Here is a 12,437-nt window from a genome sequence, read left to right as displayed (position 1 = left end):
CTGATTGGCTGTCAGGATCCTCTCCCACCGGACACTGGCTGAGACAGATGTCTATCACAGTGGTTTTGCCTTCGACAGAGGAGCATCCACACTCCTGCTTCTGTCAGCACTGCAGCAGCATTGTGAATTTGTGCTACACAGTAACAGTGCAGCCACAGGACTTTGGCTACAATGAAACATCACTACAGGATAAAGTGAGCACCGAGTCTATGTGAGACATGTAAGTCGGATCATGTTTGATTACTCTTCACACCAAATCTCTGAAAGGTCACTTTTCAAAGCAGGATGTTCAGTTCTTTTAGTTTCGATGGTGATCTGATGTTGATATTGTAAAATATTATTTTCATTTTTGTTTAGACTGTATGAATTGTCATTTGAATGTATTGTAAAACCAGAAAAGCATCGCTGAACTCTCAGCCATCAGTTATCATAGATTCATATACAGATCTATACAGCTAAATCACAAAAACACACCTGGTACAATGATGATTAGGTTTAATATGAATTTTAGCTTGAAATTAGATTATTTAGAGGAATTTTGTGTTTTTACATAATAAAGCAGTAAAACTACTCACTCAGACTGAGTGATTACACCATTTTATTCCTGTATGTAGAAATAACAAATTAAAGTTATGTAACTCTCCTCAGCAGTGCCAGCAATGGGGACAAACAGCCAGAGCACCACCGTCATGGCAACTGAAGGGGACGTCCCAGCCCCTGCTCAGTTCAGCGACGACACCGCAGTGTGCATTGTTTCTGTAAAAGGCCTAAAGGAGAACTGGCAGAGGTGGTCCAGTGAGCACCAGGAGTACCAAAAGAACAATCCCTTTAGTCACGACACCAGGCCCAGTGTGGTGGTCCCTCAGAGGGGGCAGGACGACTACGGGAGGCCCCTGCAGGGCTCCATGACAGAGCAGCGGGGGAAGGATGCTCACACACACATCAGCAAAGAGGTTCAGGAGCTGTGTGAGGTGATAAGGAGCATTGGAGAGCCAAGACACAAAGATTTGGATGCCAGCAGCAGCAATGGGAAAGCGATCACAGTAGAGTTTGGGAAGCTGTTTGAGCATTACGTGACTATCTCTAATAAACTGGTGGGGATCCTTCTACGAGCGAGGAAGCAGAGGCTGGTTGACTTTGAGGGGGAGATGCTGTGGCAGGGCCAGGATAACCATGTCGTTATCACTCTGTTGTAGTGATCAGATGCCTTGATTTGTGTTACATGAAGTACATTCAGTGGAAAGTATAGAGCTACCTCATGGCAGCACTCATTGACATATTCAGATAGAACTTCAATCATATACTGTAATGGCACTTTTACTTAGAATAAATAGGCCTTTTTGCCAACACAAGTAAAAACCTTGATAATTCACACTACCTCCCTGAGGAATGTACTTAAGGCATAGTAGCACATTTTCTCCTCATGCTAAAAATGCAAGATTGACTAAATCTACTGTCGACAATGCAGATACACACAGGGGGCAGAAAAAGCAGTAAAACCTGCTAGAAATGGACTGAGTTAATGAATAACGAGACACCATTCAGCACAACTTGTCATAAAATAAGTCTTGTGAGTTTTCAAAGAAATGTATAATTCTTCACAAAGGGCAAAATACTTGTACCTAAACTAGAGGTGCTTCAATCAAAAATATTAAAATCATTTCAAGGGGAATACAATCATGACACGATATGTCAACGTTAAACACAAAGAGAAATATTGATCAGAAGTTAAAACTTGACAGCAGAGATATCACAGATATACTGCATGTGTGTATTAGTCCAAAACTGCCCACTTTTGTAGCTGTGTTTGCTAGGCTGACTTAGTTACTTCAAAAGTGAATTTTCATGCATTTGTATTATTTTAAATTCTAAATCCAAGCTATCCTTGATATCATTATCATCATTGTAAAAGAAACAGTTCACATCTTGGCTGAACAATCCATTTCACTACATTTCCTTCACTAGCTTTTTAACATGGGGAAAGTGGAGGAGTGAGCAGCTGACATGAAGTCAGAGTAGTTAATGAGACTGAACCAAAGCCAAAGAGAACATGAGGCTGCCTGTGACAGACAATATGGTGCTATAGGATGAACTTGATCTGACTTATCTTGGGTGCTTCAGATCATGTGTTTATTACAAGTGCGCTTTGTAATTTAGGAGATCTCATTACAGTTTGAAACTTTGTATACCTGCACCACACTGAGATAGATGTATATTACACTTAAGAATGCTGCTGTTTTTAATGGAGTTGGATCTACATATTGAACTAACTACAACATCGATTGTTACACACCAAAGTATCTGCTGCTTTTGAAAGTAATTGCCATGCAAACTAATGAAGGCAGCAGCAGACGAATCAATTAGCTACTACTGTGTAAGGTATTATAATAAAGAAAGAAAAGAGTCTGGTCTGTTATTGCGTTACTGTAAGTGCTTTGTGAACTGTAACCACTGCCTGGCGTAGTTAAACTAATGACTGTTAGAGAGTGTAAACTGATATCTAGGACTCACTACATTAGAAAGCAGCAATATATTATTTATTTAAAATGACTTGTTAAAGTGCATACACGTTCATACAGTACATACAGTGTGATTTTCTTTCTTCACATTCCTTAACATACAGTAGTGTAGTATGGCATAAGTATTCATCTCATGCACCAAGTCAGGTCTTATTATATATCGTAACACAATCAATCACAAGACATTTCATCAAGTCAAATATTAGCATGTATTAACAAAGAGCCCGGTATATTTCAGTGCTTGCTGAGATCATCAGGAAAACTTTGCTTCTCAGTCTCAGAGGATGACTTAGTCGCTTCCGCTGTAAAGGAGCCTTGTTAATAGTTAATGAAGATGTTACTATGCACTTTGACCAGCCAGGCCACATCATGTCAACCAGTGAAGAGAAACTCAATATAGCTGAGGAACTCATGATATACACAGCTGTCTAATGTTATGCCAATAAATGAATTCAACAAATTCATTTTTCTTACAGAGTTTTAAATGAATCTCAGTTATACATGCGGATACTTGCAAAGCACTGGGAGTTTCTGGCTGGGAAATGATGATTCATTGTCATTTATGGTCATCTCAGTTCATCTACTGTTCCACTCAGATCCCCTCTCCATTCAGTAAAAAAAAAAAAAATGCCTTTAACATTGTCTAGTGATTAGCAGATGTGAATCACACTACAGTACTTGGTTCATAGAGTAAATACATTTTACTACAGCAGATTAATGGAGATTTAATTAAATTCTTCTGTAAAAACATTTTTAAAACTGTTTACTTGTGATCCTCAAACATTTGCGTGACATGTCTCCAGTGACAAGAAACGAGATTTGGCTTCATTCAGTGGTTCAAGTGGTCTCTTGTTACAAATATGTCAGCTTCAGTGGCTCTGTCATTAGCTGTGGCCAAAAAGACAGCAACTTAACGTGACTGTACATCATCCAGCATGACATCTGTAAGGAGGTAGATGTTTTAGTCACGTCATCACAGTCAAATACTGTAAGAACTGGATCCAAAGCAAGTGATCAGTTGGTCTCTCCTTTAGAGTTGAGAAGTTGAATCAGCTGGTCTGCCTGCAAGACATGAACAGATGTGGACAGAACAGACATTAGACTGACAGCAGCACTGCTTGACCTTAAAACTCCACCTGGATTAACTAAAGTATGAAGGCGTCACAGGGTTGGAGGGGTAAGAGGGGGCTTACCGTGATAAACCAATAGGAGTTGAGTCTGTAGAAGAGGCGGGACATGAAGCCCATTTGGCTAGCAGGTGCTAGGACATGCAAGTGTAGGTGTGTGACAGAGCAGAATGGGGGCCAATGGAAACCAAACCTGCAGACAAAGAAAAAGGCATGACTACACAGAGTCTCACTGCTACATGAAGAGCATTGCTCAGCATCACCCAGTTGTTACAAAGCAACAGATATGTTGCCAACGCTGAATGTTCAGTTAGTCAGTAATAATTAAAAAACGGATGCTCTATTACAGTTTCCATGGGATTAAGTTCTACTGTTCATTTGGTGCAGTTAATACTTTACTCTACATCGAAGTAAATTCTGTTATTATGTGTATAATGTTTATCAGTACCTGACTGTGGATTGTTTGCTTGTTCTTCTGTCTACACAGGCACAGTATTGATTTTCAGTATTGATTGTTTTTAAAGGGACCATTCATCTTGAAATAGTCCGTCATTATTCGTAAACTGAATAACGGAACCTTGACCAGGGGATTAATGGTTAATGTAAAGTGACAAAAGGATGTTTCCTTTATAGTAGTACTTATATTGATGAGCCACCACAAACTATCAATGTGAGGAGCTGAGAACTACAAAATGTAGCACTGAATGTACCCACCTGACATCACTGAGATCTGTTATGTTGTTTTTCTGGAGGATCTCCTTCCCCGTCTCAACCATCCGCTTCACTGGGTATGACAAAACAGCACATACAATATTTTAAACTTAATATTCCATTAAACATAAGATGTGTTTTTGGAAAAAATAAGTATTGCTTTTCATTTTGAAACTATACTTTATTCAGAGAAATTGTCTTCGGTGGCATAAAATGAGGACAGCAACATGCAACCATTTCCATGAGTGTCAGTAATAGGTCATGTAGTTTAAATCTCACCCAAAGGCACATGTTCTTTGTTGAGTGATTTACAGTTTCCAACATGTTTGGTTGGGATGACCAGGTAATGGTGGGGAGCTCCAGGTTTGATGTCTCTGAAACATGAGATCTCCTCATCCTGCAGCAGACATAAATAAATAAATGAATAAATCAGCTTCAGGACAGGTAAGAGTGAAAGATGATCGACTACAGTGTTTACTACAGTGCAACTTATCTTTCAACATGTTAGCTAACTTTTGTTGTTAGCTAACCTTTTCAGCTCTGCATCACCTCCCCTACAGCTGTTGTTTCCAAAGAAACACTGTGTTTCAGGGGATCTCGTAAAATAAATATAGCTGAATTTATTTAGGGTTCCCTGGGTATTTAAGGGGGAAAACATGAGACACACCCAGCAATACAACACAATAGCCTAGCAAATCTATAAAAGAAAATACTATAGCACTTAACACAGGTGTGGTAGTTACTGTGCAGGTAAGTTACAGATCAGACATTAGCTACATCTCCACAGTCTTAGTAACAGAGCTAAATACGCTTAGCACAGCTGTTTACACTTACAGGCTAATGCTAGCTAGCTTAGCATTCAATGTTGTTTAGTTAATAAAATGCTCTCACGTTGTGAAGAAGCTCCGTGCCCATTTCGTTGTTTACAATCTTGCAGAAAATACATTTCTTGTCGTATCCTTCAGCTGGCACGTTGCTAGATTTGGAAACATCGGGCTGGGCAGGTTGTGTAGCCTCCACTCCTGCCATTGTTGTTCAATGAATTGTCAAAAGTTAGGCCTGAACAGTCGATCCCAGAGGCCATCGAGCTCACAAGGGGAAAACGAAAGATTGTCGAGCTGGATTGCAAGTGTATGGGAAGAAAACTGCCACCAGAGAGCGATGCGGTTCATTATATTATGTTTGGTAACTCATTTTACATGGTCTGCATCACATTAACAAAATCTTTCAAAGTCATTGTCCAACTTTTCTGTCTCTCGCTTCTTGCACAGAGATCCACACCTGGAATCAGCTTATCAGTGTTCTTCATGAAAACACTATTCATTTATTATTATTATTATTTTGTACATTAAGTGTTTGGAATTTTTCTTCTATAGCTATATTTTAAATCAAAATCAAGTCACATTGTAATGGGAGTTGATGAATCTGTGGATAATCAGTGTTCTTACGGGAAAAGTTACCTACATTTAAACTCCAACAGAGACTTTTGGGCTTTGGTAGCGAAAACAGCCAATCCTGTGACCATATGGTCGAATTTAATGGGGTCATTGAGGCCATACTTGGTAAGAAAGAGTACTCTAAAATGGACATGTGGACAACTGTGGCCATAAAGAATTTGTTAGTTTTTGACAATGTGATGTTTTGGGCCTTTCTGTGAACTTTGATGACTGTAGACTGCATGTTCTACCTGTATCAACGGACAGGATATGAGACAGCTCTAGGTAGGGACGTAAAGTCCCCCCTCCTACCTGCCAGGATATTCACACAATTCTGTGATGCATTGCGGTTTGGCCTCTTTTCCTGTGGTATTTTGCAGGCCAACCTCTATTTTTGTTGTTGAAACCTTCATTCTTACTGGAAGGGAAAAGGGGCTGTCTGATTATCTCACAAAAAATAAATCCTACTTTGCAAAACATGAAAGGGAACCTGTGATACAGGTTCAAAGTGCTTTAAGTACGACTATTCTGCTGTCAAACATACATGAAAATTGCTTTTCTACGTGGTCTTTTGTGGCCTATTCGTGTGCCTGAGTTTTCATGATGAAAACATTACCCATAGGTATGAATGTGTTTGAATGCATATGTAAACCACCAGCAGTCCCCTTTCAGCTGATCAAAGTACCTAAAGGTGCAGAGACCTATAGCCTGGCACACAAGTTTGCATTATTACATTTTTTCTCTATTTCCATCTACTTCTACTTTGTTGTTCCCCATTTTTGTGACAATTCAATTGTTATATGTGGCATTAAAAAACAGCTTCCTCTGGGGGAAACGTGATGTTTTAAGGATTTATTCATAATAAAATATTAATGCAATGAAATATTTTACGCAGTTCCACGAAACAACAGTTGGCAGTGCCAGCACTGCCTGCAAACTCAGATTTACACACAAGCATAAAGAAATGTAAAACAAACAGAAACATGAAATGTTGCATTGCTTTCCTGTTGTCCTGATGTTCTTAAATACTTTTAAATATATAGATAAGATACGTAAAATACTTGAATGCACCTTAAAACGTTGTCCATTTACTACAGATGACACACATTACAGATAATGAGTTGTTTACAGTGCAACTCTACTTTTATTTGTGAACCTGAGTGGTAAGGTCTTTCATCTGCAGCAGCAGTTTTCAATTGGAGAACATTATAACCAGACCTTATGTAAGAAAAAACACAAAAGTCTGGATAGGCCATGATGGTTCCTATCATGTTACAGTATTTTTTTTTTTTTTTTACCATAAATCAATTATTCAACCTTTGTTGTCTAAAAGATTTATATGGCCCTTTATGTGTATGTTTCATAAACCCAAGGGCCATGAAAGCAAGTAGTAGTAACATATGCACACTTTCAGACCATGAAGACACATTTTAAAATTTCGCAATCACACAAGGTTGGGAGAAAATAAAAAATAATTTTCCTTACATGTGGAATGTGCTTACAGTAGTTACAAACTATCCAACAGCATTACTCTGAACTTTGTATTATAATGCTTTCCCTTGCCAATGGAGGGCAATGGGGGCTTAAAGCTTCAGGTGCCAGTTACTTACTGGGCTAAGCACAAGGCTTCAGATTGATAGCCGATGAATAGTTTAAAACAGCAGGATCCTGAATCGCAGGATTCTGCCCAGCCACTTGTCTTCAACAGGCACAGATCAAACCAGCATAAGCAGAGAGTCCAACCCTAGAACCACTAGAACAGGCTTCATACTGTATGTGAGCTAATCTGAGCCGGATGCACAGATGATAGCAACTGCTCTATCAGGTTTTGCACAGTAGTGGCTAAACCATACGAACTCCTTGAAGTCTTGAGGCTTTGTAAGTCCAGACAGGACAGTGGGGTTCTACTTTGATTTTATCTCGTCTATTCAGATTTTCTCCCTCAGTTCTGCACAGTCCAGACTTCAAGGTCTTGTACAATAAAGTCTTGCTGTGAGGAGAGAGATGCGTTGTGGAAGGTGGGACAGGAGAAACTTGAACCATGGTAAAGATCTGCATCCAGCCACAGGCCAAATCCACCCCTATGGACACCAAGAAAAAAATGCCACCTTAATATCAAATCTTTTAAAAGTTGTATATGTTTCATGCTCTCAGATACCAGTTACTATAATCCCAGATATTGCACAAGTCAGAGTTAAAGTAATCACTTTATGGTGTTGCGTTTTATTACTTTATGAGACTAACGTACATAACGCTTCCTTTTCCTTTGATGAGTATGTCTATATTTTAAAAAGGGAAATCAGTAACCATATAACTTACCCTCCTCCTCCGATCTGCAGAGATTCCAAGTTGCCGCTCACAAAGTAGGAGTTCTCACCACTCCATCTGTACGCCTGGGAAAACACCAAATTTGAGACATAAGAAACTTGTATTCAAACCCACACAAGTTCCAAAAAATATTTATTTTTCATTAATTTTTCTATCCTTATCTGAAAGTTACTTAAAATTACTTTCCCAAGACTATCTTTAGTTCCCTAAGCCGGAAAATTGCTATCAAATGGTTGAAAATAAGTATTTTGTTGTATTAAAAATACACCAGTTCTGTAAGTATCAAGAAATAATTCTTCTCTCACCTTGAAGTCAGGGTTGAAGCTAAACAGGAAGGTTTCTCCTGTGCCGTAGCAGTATTTACTGACTTTGAATGGATCAGATGAAAAAGCCCCAAACACCTGAAAACACAGAGACATCAGGTCATTAAAAGAGTACCTACAGATATACTGTTAATCACTGTACTAGTTTGACTACATTTGTGCACTAAAAAGCCTGGTAGACTTAACATGAAGATACATACCTTTTTGTGCATGTCTTTGATGACTAGCAGCACAGGGCTGTCCAGGCCAGCCATGTTCCTGTACAGAGTCTTCAGGCTGCTCCCATGGATGGCTGTGCTGTAGACCAGTTGCCATGAATAACCCTGGCACCTTGCTGGCATGTGAGCAGCAAGCTGTTGGAAAAGGAGTTATTAGTCAAAAGATGTCTTATTGAAAGGTGTAAAATAATTATAACAATTCATCACGGCGAAACTGTGGTCGATGGCTGTAATCAATCATTGCCAAATCATCTGCTTAGACACTTTACGTACTCTCTTTAGGTGGTGGTCATTCAGCAGCTGGCTTTGGTCGTCCAATACAGGTAGAACATCATCAACTTCCTCCTGGTACTCTGGCTCCTCTGCCTCAGAGTCCTCCGAGCTCACACTCAGGCGATGCTTGGAGTCCTTCACTGTGATGATCTGCAGGGGAACACAGAATGCAACAAATCTGTTAAAAAAAATCAATCATCTAACATTTTGACACTATCACTTGACACACGTCATACTATAGTTTTCTGGAAATTTCATATAGGTCTGTGGTCTGTGGTTGAGTAGCTCATTTACAGACAGTGCACACATCAAATCTAAAAGGTAAATATGTATTACACCAGTAAATTGTAAGATGCTCTGACAATCACAAGTAAATTCATAACTGGAGTGCTAGATGACAAGCCGGTGAGACAGATGGTTGGATGGATAATAAAACATTTTTCCCACAAAGTAAAGTATATTTTACCCCATAAATGCAGTACTAACATGATAGTAGTCCTACCTCAACATACGGCTCCACACAGGCCCTGGCAAAATAAAGCACCTTGATATTCTCTGGCAGCAGCTTCATAGCTCCTGATTTCTCTGTCAATCTCTGCCCTCTGCAGTGCCACATGTCTATTAACCAAGCCAGCCAGCATTCATAATTTGTACCCTCTGGGTTACTTTCACTTTTTCTGTTTGAAATGTTATTGGTTGGAAATTTGAGTTAGGGGGATTCTTATTGGTTAGCTCTGATACCGAACAGTTTCCTTTCTCTCTAAACAGGAAAGCGAAGCAGGGTTTTGCAATGCTGGGTTAGGGAGAGGATGTCCATATATGGAAACGGTAGGATTTCCCACAACGCCTGGGATACCTGCCAAGCACTTTGGTGCCTCAGTTACTGTAAGTGAGGGATGCAAATGTTTAAACTATAGAGTGGTTAATATCTTGACCTAATTCTAACCTACAGTTAAAGATGCACATCATTTTGTTTCATCTGAAATCATGCCTGTGTGTGTTTGTGCAAACCTTACCTCCCAGTTTTTAGCAGTGGGGTTGACAGGATTACTGAGGAACTTGTTGATCACAGCCACCTTGTTCTTCTCCACTACCAGATAGCGGTTCTGATGTTTCTCTCTAATGAGGTAGCGGGTCTGGCGGTTCTTCTTGTTGCCTTTAGTGTAGATTTCTGGTGACCACTGCACAAAGAAGGTGTAGAGGTGGTCAACCCTGTAAAGGCAAAAGGACAATGTACACTTTTTACATACAGATAATCATTGCATATCATACCTAATTAGTGTTGAGTCTCTGGGTAGAGTGGCTCACTATGACTAAAATGAATGGTTTTTAATATGATAAGCGAAGGGATTCTAACACCACTGTAAAGTGTTGACATAATGTAATCAGAAAATAGTTACATCATCATAACTGGAGAACAGTAAATGAAACTTTAGTTCATACTGAGCATGTAATGTTGCTGCAATTAATGCATGGATGACTGTTGGTCCAACCTGCATTTCCTCTGACATATGTGCTGAAGCATGCCTGGGCATGACTGGCAGGAAAGGGAGGTATTCTATGAATGCTTTAAAGATTAATCATGCTGGACAGAGTATATCTAAGAACATAAGGAAATTAGGAACCCTTTTTTGGAGATTTTTTTATGCTGGATTCTCATTCATAAATCAACCACTTTTGGGAAATTCAGTAGAGAAATCCTAGAAGCCCATTTAAACATACTTTGACTTTAGCCATGTCTAAATTCAATCAAGCCTCTTTCTTTCTCTTCCGCTCCCTTTCTTCCTGTCTTCCTGTCAACCCCCACCCCACCCCCGCACACACAAAAGAGGCAGAGAGAGAGGATCTCCTCCACATATCAATCTGCACTGCAACAACCTCTTTCTGCCATAATATGACGTAAGCAACTCTCCTTTGCTTCCTTTGCACATGAAGAAGATTGGATTTAAAATGTTCTCTTGAATTAGATGGTCTGCATGTCCAAGCTGTTGAAAATAGTTGAAACGAGAAAAACAGAACACTTGACTCCAAATAACGCCTCCAATATTTATATTCGTCCTACTTACTCTCCAACGCTGTATGCAACTCCCATGGCGGAATGAAGAAGAAGGCGTTGAGGTAAAACTGTAAGAAGAAGGGAGTAGATGGTTTGGAGGCTCAGTGCTGAAGCAGCATGTCCACACTGAGTCTCTGCCATGGCCAGCATTTTATACCAGAGGATCAATTGCTGAGATAAGCCCCTTTGACCATAAACCCTCCCTTTCTCCCTTGACAGCTCTACGCAGCCTGAACATACTCACACAAGGATTGCATGAAAGCCTGAATGTCTGGTGACACATTAACCTGACCTGCTGTGGGTCCCTGTCCTGTAGTTTGGCAGGAGTTCAGCCAGTTACTGTGTCAAGGTAGTGACTCTGACTGAATGAGTTGGGTTGACAGAAAGATAAATGCTTGCATTTATGTCTGTCAGTCAGTTTAACTGTCTTTACATTGTGCTTTCCTGTCTGTGTTTCTGCCCCTCAGTCTTCCACAATGATCCCACTTCCCATCCCATCAGTGCTGAAAACAAAATCAGTTACTTATTATCACCATTTAAAAGAATTCTGGTGTACTTGTACATTACTCATGTATCTCCATTTTCTGCAACTCCACTACATTTCAAAGGGAAATATTTCACATTTTACTCCCTGCACTATATTACTCTTATATCTGCAGTTACTGATCCAGGTTCACATTTTAAAAACCTCTGATAAGCATATAAAACACAATGCATTATTATACAGTGCATAAAAAGTAACCGTATGGTTTTTGTACAAGTTGTTAATATACATTTACACTTTGATTTAAGTGAATAGTTTCACATTTTGACAAATGATGGTTACTCACTTAGCTGGTGTGAGTTAGATGAGAAGATTTATACCACTCACAGGTCTGTACAGTGAATATGAAGATAGTGCTGGCAACTGGTTCGCTTGGCTTAGCATAAACACTGAAAACAGAGGAAAGCTCGCTAATTAATACATTATATAACTCTTATATATCTATTCTATTATATATCTAATGGAAGACATTTTCTTGTAATTGATACTCTGTTTATACTTTCACTTAAAAGATTCACATTAACATCTTTTCTTTCTTCTTTTTCTTCCAATCAACCAGCCAATCATTCTGTTGACTGATTAATGTCATTAATTCGGCAGTTGGCAGTTTCTCAGAGGTGCGAGCATTACATAAAGGAATGGTTGTGGACTGTTTTAAAGAGGTAGTCAGAGCAAGGCAGTAGGTAGACTTGAGTTTTCGATGTATGTTTAGTGAAAAGACAGGGATGTGTGGTTACTTAAGATACACACATGGGTGCATAAACTCATTCCAACTCTGTCTCCCAGCATCTGTTATAAAAGGCCTTTATCTTAACAGTCTCCACTCTATCAGGATTAGTCTCAGGTTCCAGCCTCAAAATCAAGATTTAATCAAAGCAGTACACGCTGATTGCAGTGTTGAC

The 12,437-nt window shown here is 39.4% G+C and overlaps 4 protein-coding genes across 6 annotated transcripts in view; 1 reads left to right on the top strand and 3 right to left on the bottom strand.

Moving 5' to 3' along the window:
* The window catches only part of LOC139204990 (exostosin-1a-like), a 436,963-nt gene that overhangs the window by 305,647 nt on the left and 118,879 nt on the right, over positions 1 to 12,437 (bottom strand). The window lies entirely within an intron of this gene.
* LOC139205827 (actin-binding Rho-activating protein) lies at positions 161 to 1,248 on the top strand. Of its 2 annotated transcripts, none has more exons than XM_070836156.1 (2): positions 161 to 220; positions 649 to 1,248. In XM_070836156.1, exon 2 carries the CDS (start codon positions 660 to 662, stop codon positions 1,194 to 1,196), a length of 537 nt encoding a protein of 178 aa, XP_070692257.1. In that variant the 5' UTR covers positions 161 to 220; positions 649 to 659; the 3' UTR covers positions 1,197 to 1,248. The 2 variants fall into 2 exon arrangements, with proteins under 2 accessions (XP_070692257.1, XP_070692258.1); XM_070836157.1 differs by having other exon boundaries at positions 171 to 220; positions 652 to 1,248.
* On the bottom strand, positions 3,220 to 5,394 carry hint3 (histidine triad nucleotide binding protein 3). Its single transcript, XM_070835657.1, has 5 exons — positions 5,249 to 5,394; positions 4,637 to 4,754; positions 4,361 to 4,430; positions 3,713 to 3,839; positions 3,220 to 3,581 (listed from the first exon to the last, which is right to left on the bottom strand). The coding sequence occupies exons 1-5, from the start codon at positions 5,384 to 5,386 to the stop codon at positions 3,534 to 3,536; spliced, it is 501 nt and encodes a 166-aa protein (XP_070691758.1). The 5' UTR covers positions 5,387 to 5,394; the 3' UTR covers positions 3,220 to 3,533.
* ncoa7a (nuclear receptor coactivator 7a) lies at positions 6,631 to 11,102 on the bottom strand. 2 transcript variants are annotated; one of them, XM_070835544.1, is made up of 7 exons: positions 11,002 to 11,102; positions 9,952 to 10,147; positions 8,936 to 9,085; positions 8,645 to 8,797; positions 8,427 to 8,522; positions 8,113 to 8,186; positions 6,631 to 7,874 (listed from the first exon to the last, which is right to left on the bottom strand). In XM_070835544.1, the coding sequence occupies exons 1-7, from the start codon at positions 11,025 to 11,027 to the stop codon at positions 7,736 to 7,738; spliced, it is 834 nt and encodes a 277-aa protein (XP_070691645.1). In that variant the 5' UTR covers positions 11,028 to 11,102; the 3' UTR covers positions 6,631 to 7,735. The 2 variants fall into 2 exon arrangements, with proteins under 2 accessions (XP_070691645.1, XP_070691646.1); XM_070835545.1 differs by lacking the exons at positions 9,952 to 10,147; positions 11,002 to 11,102 and adding an exon at positions 9,438 to 9,535.

This window comes from Pempheris klunzingeri, chromosome 8, assembly GCF_042242105.1.
Source record: "Pempheris klunzingeri isolate RE-2024b chromosome 8, fPemKlu1.hap1, whole genome shotgun sequence".
Lineage (NCBI taxonomy): Eukaryota > Metazoa > Chordata > Actinopteri > Acropomatiformes > Pempheridae > Pempheris > Pempheris klunzingeri.
The sequence above is the reverse complement of the archived record's forward strand: the minus strand, read 5'-3'. Positions and strand labels throughout refer to the sequence as shown.

Excerpts from the sequence above, each read along its gene's own strand:
- LOC139205827 (XM_070836156.1), top strand. The coding sequence starts at position 660 with ATGGGGACAAACAGCCAGAGCACCACCGTCATGGCAACTGAAGGGGAC.
- hint3 (XM_070835657.1), bottom strand. The coding sequence starts at position 5,386 with ATGGCAGGAGTGGAGGCTACACAACCTGCCCAGCCCGATGTTTCCAAA. Across the intron at positions 4,431-4,636 it reads CAAAGAACATGTGCCTTTGG|TGAAGCGGATGGTTGAGACG; the intron begins GTGAGATTTAAA and ends TGTCATACCCAG. Across the intron at positions 3,582-3,712 it reads ACTCCTATTGGTTTATCACG|GCAGACCAGCTGATTCAACT; the intron begins GTAAGCCCCCTC and ends CATGTCTTGCAG.
- ncoa7a (XM_070835544.1), bottom strand. The coding sequence starts at position 11,027 with ATGGGAGTTGCATACAGCGTTGGAGA. Across the intron at positions 9,086-9,951 it reads CCACTGCTAAAAACTGGGAG|ATCATCACAGTGAAGGACTC; the intron begins GTAAGGTTTGCA and ends GTTCCCCTGCAG. Across the intron at positions 8,187-8,426 it reads GCTTCAACCCTGACTTCAAG|GCGTACAGATGGAGTGGTGA; the intron begins GTGAGAGAAGAA and ends GTGTTTTCCCAG.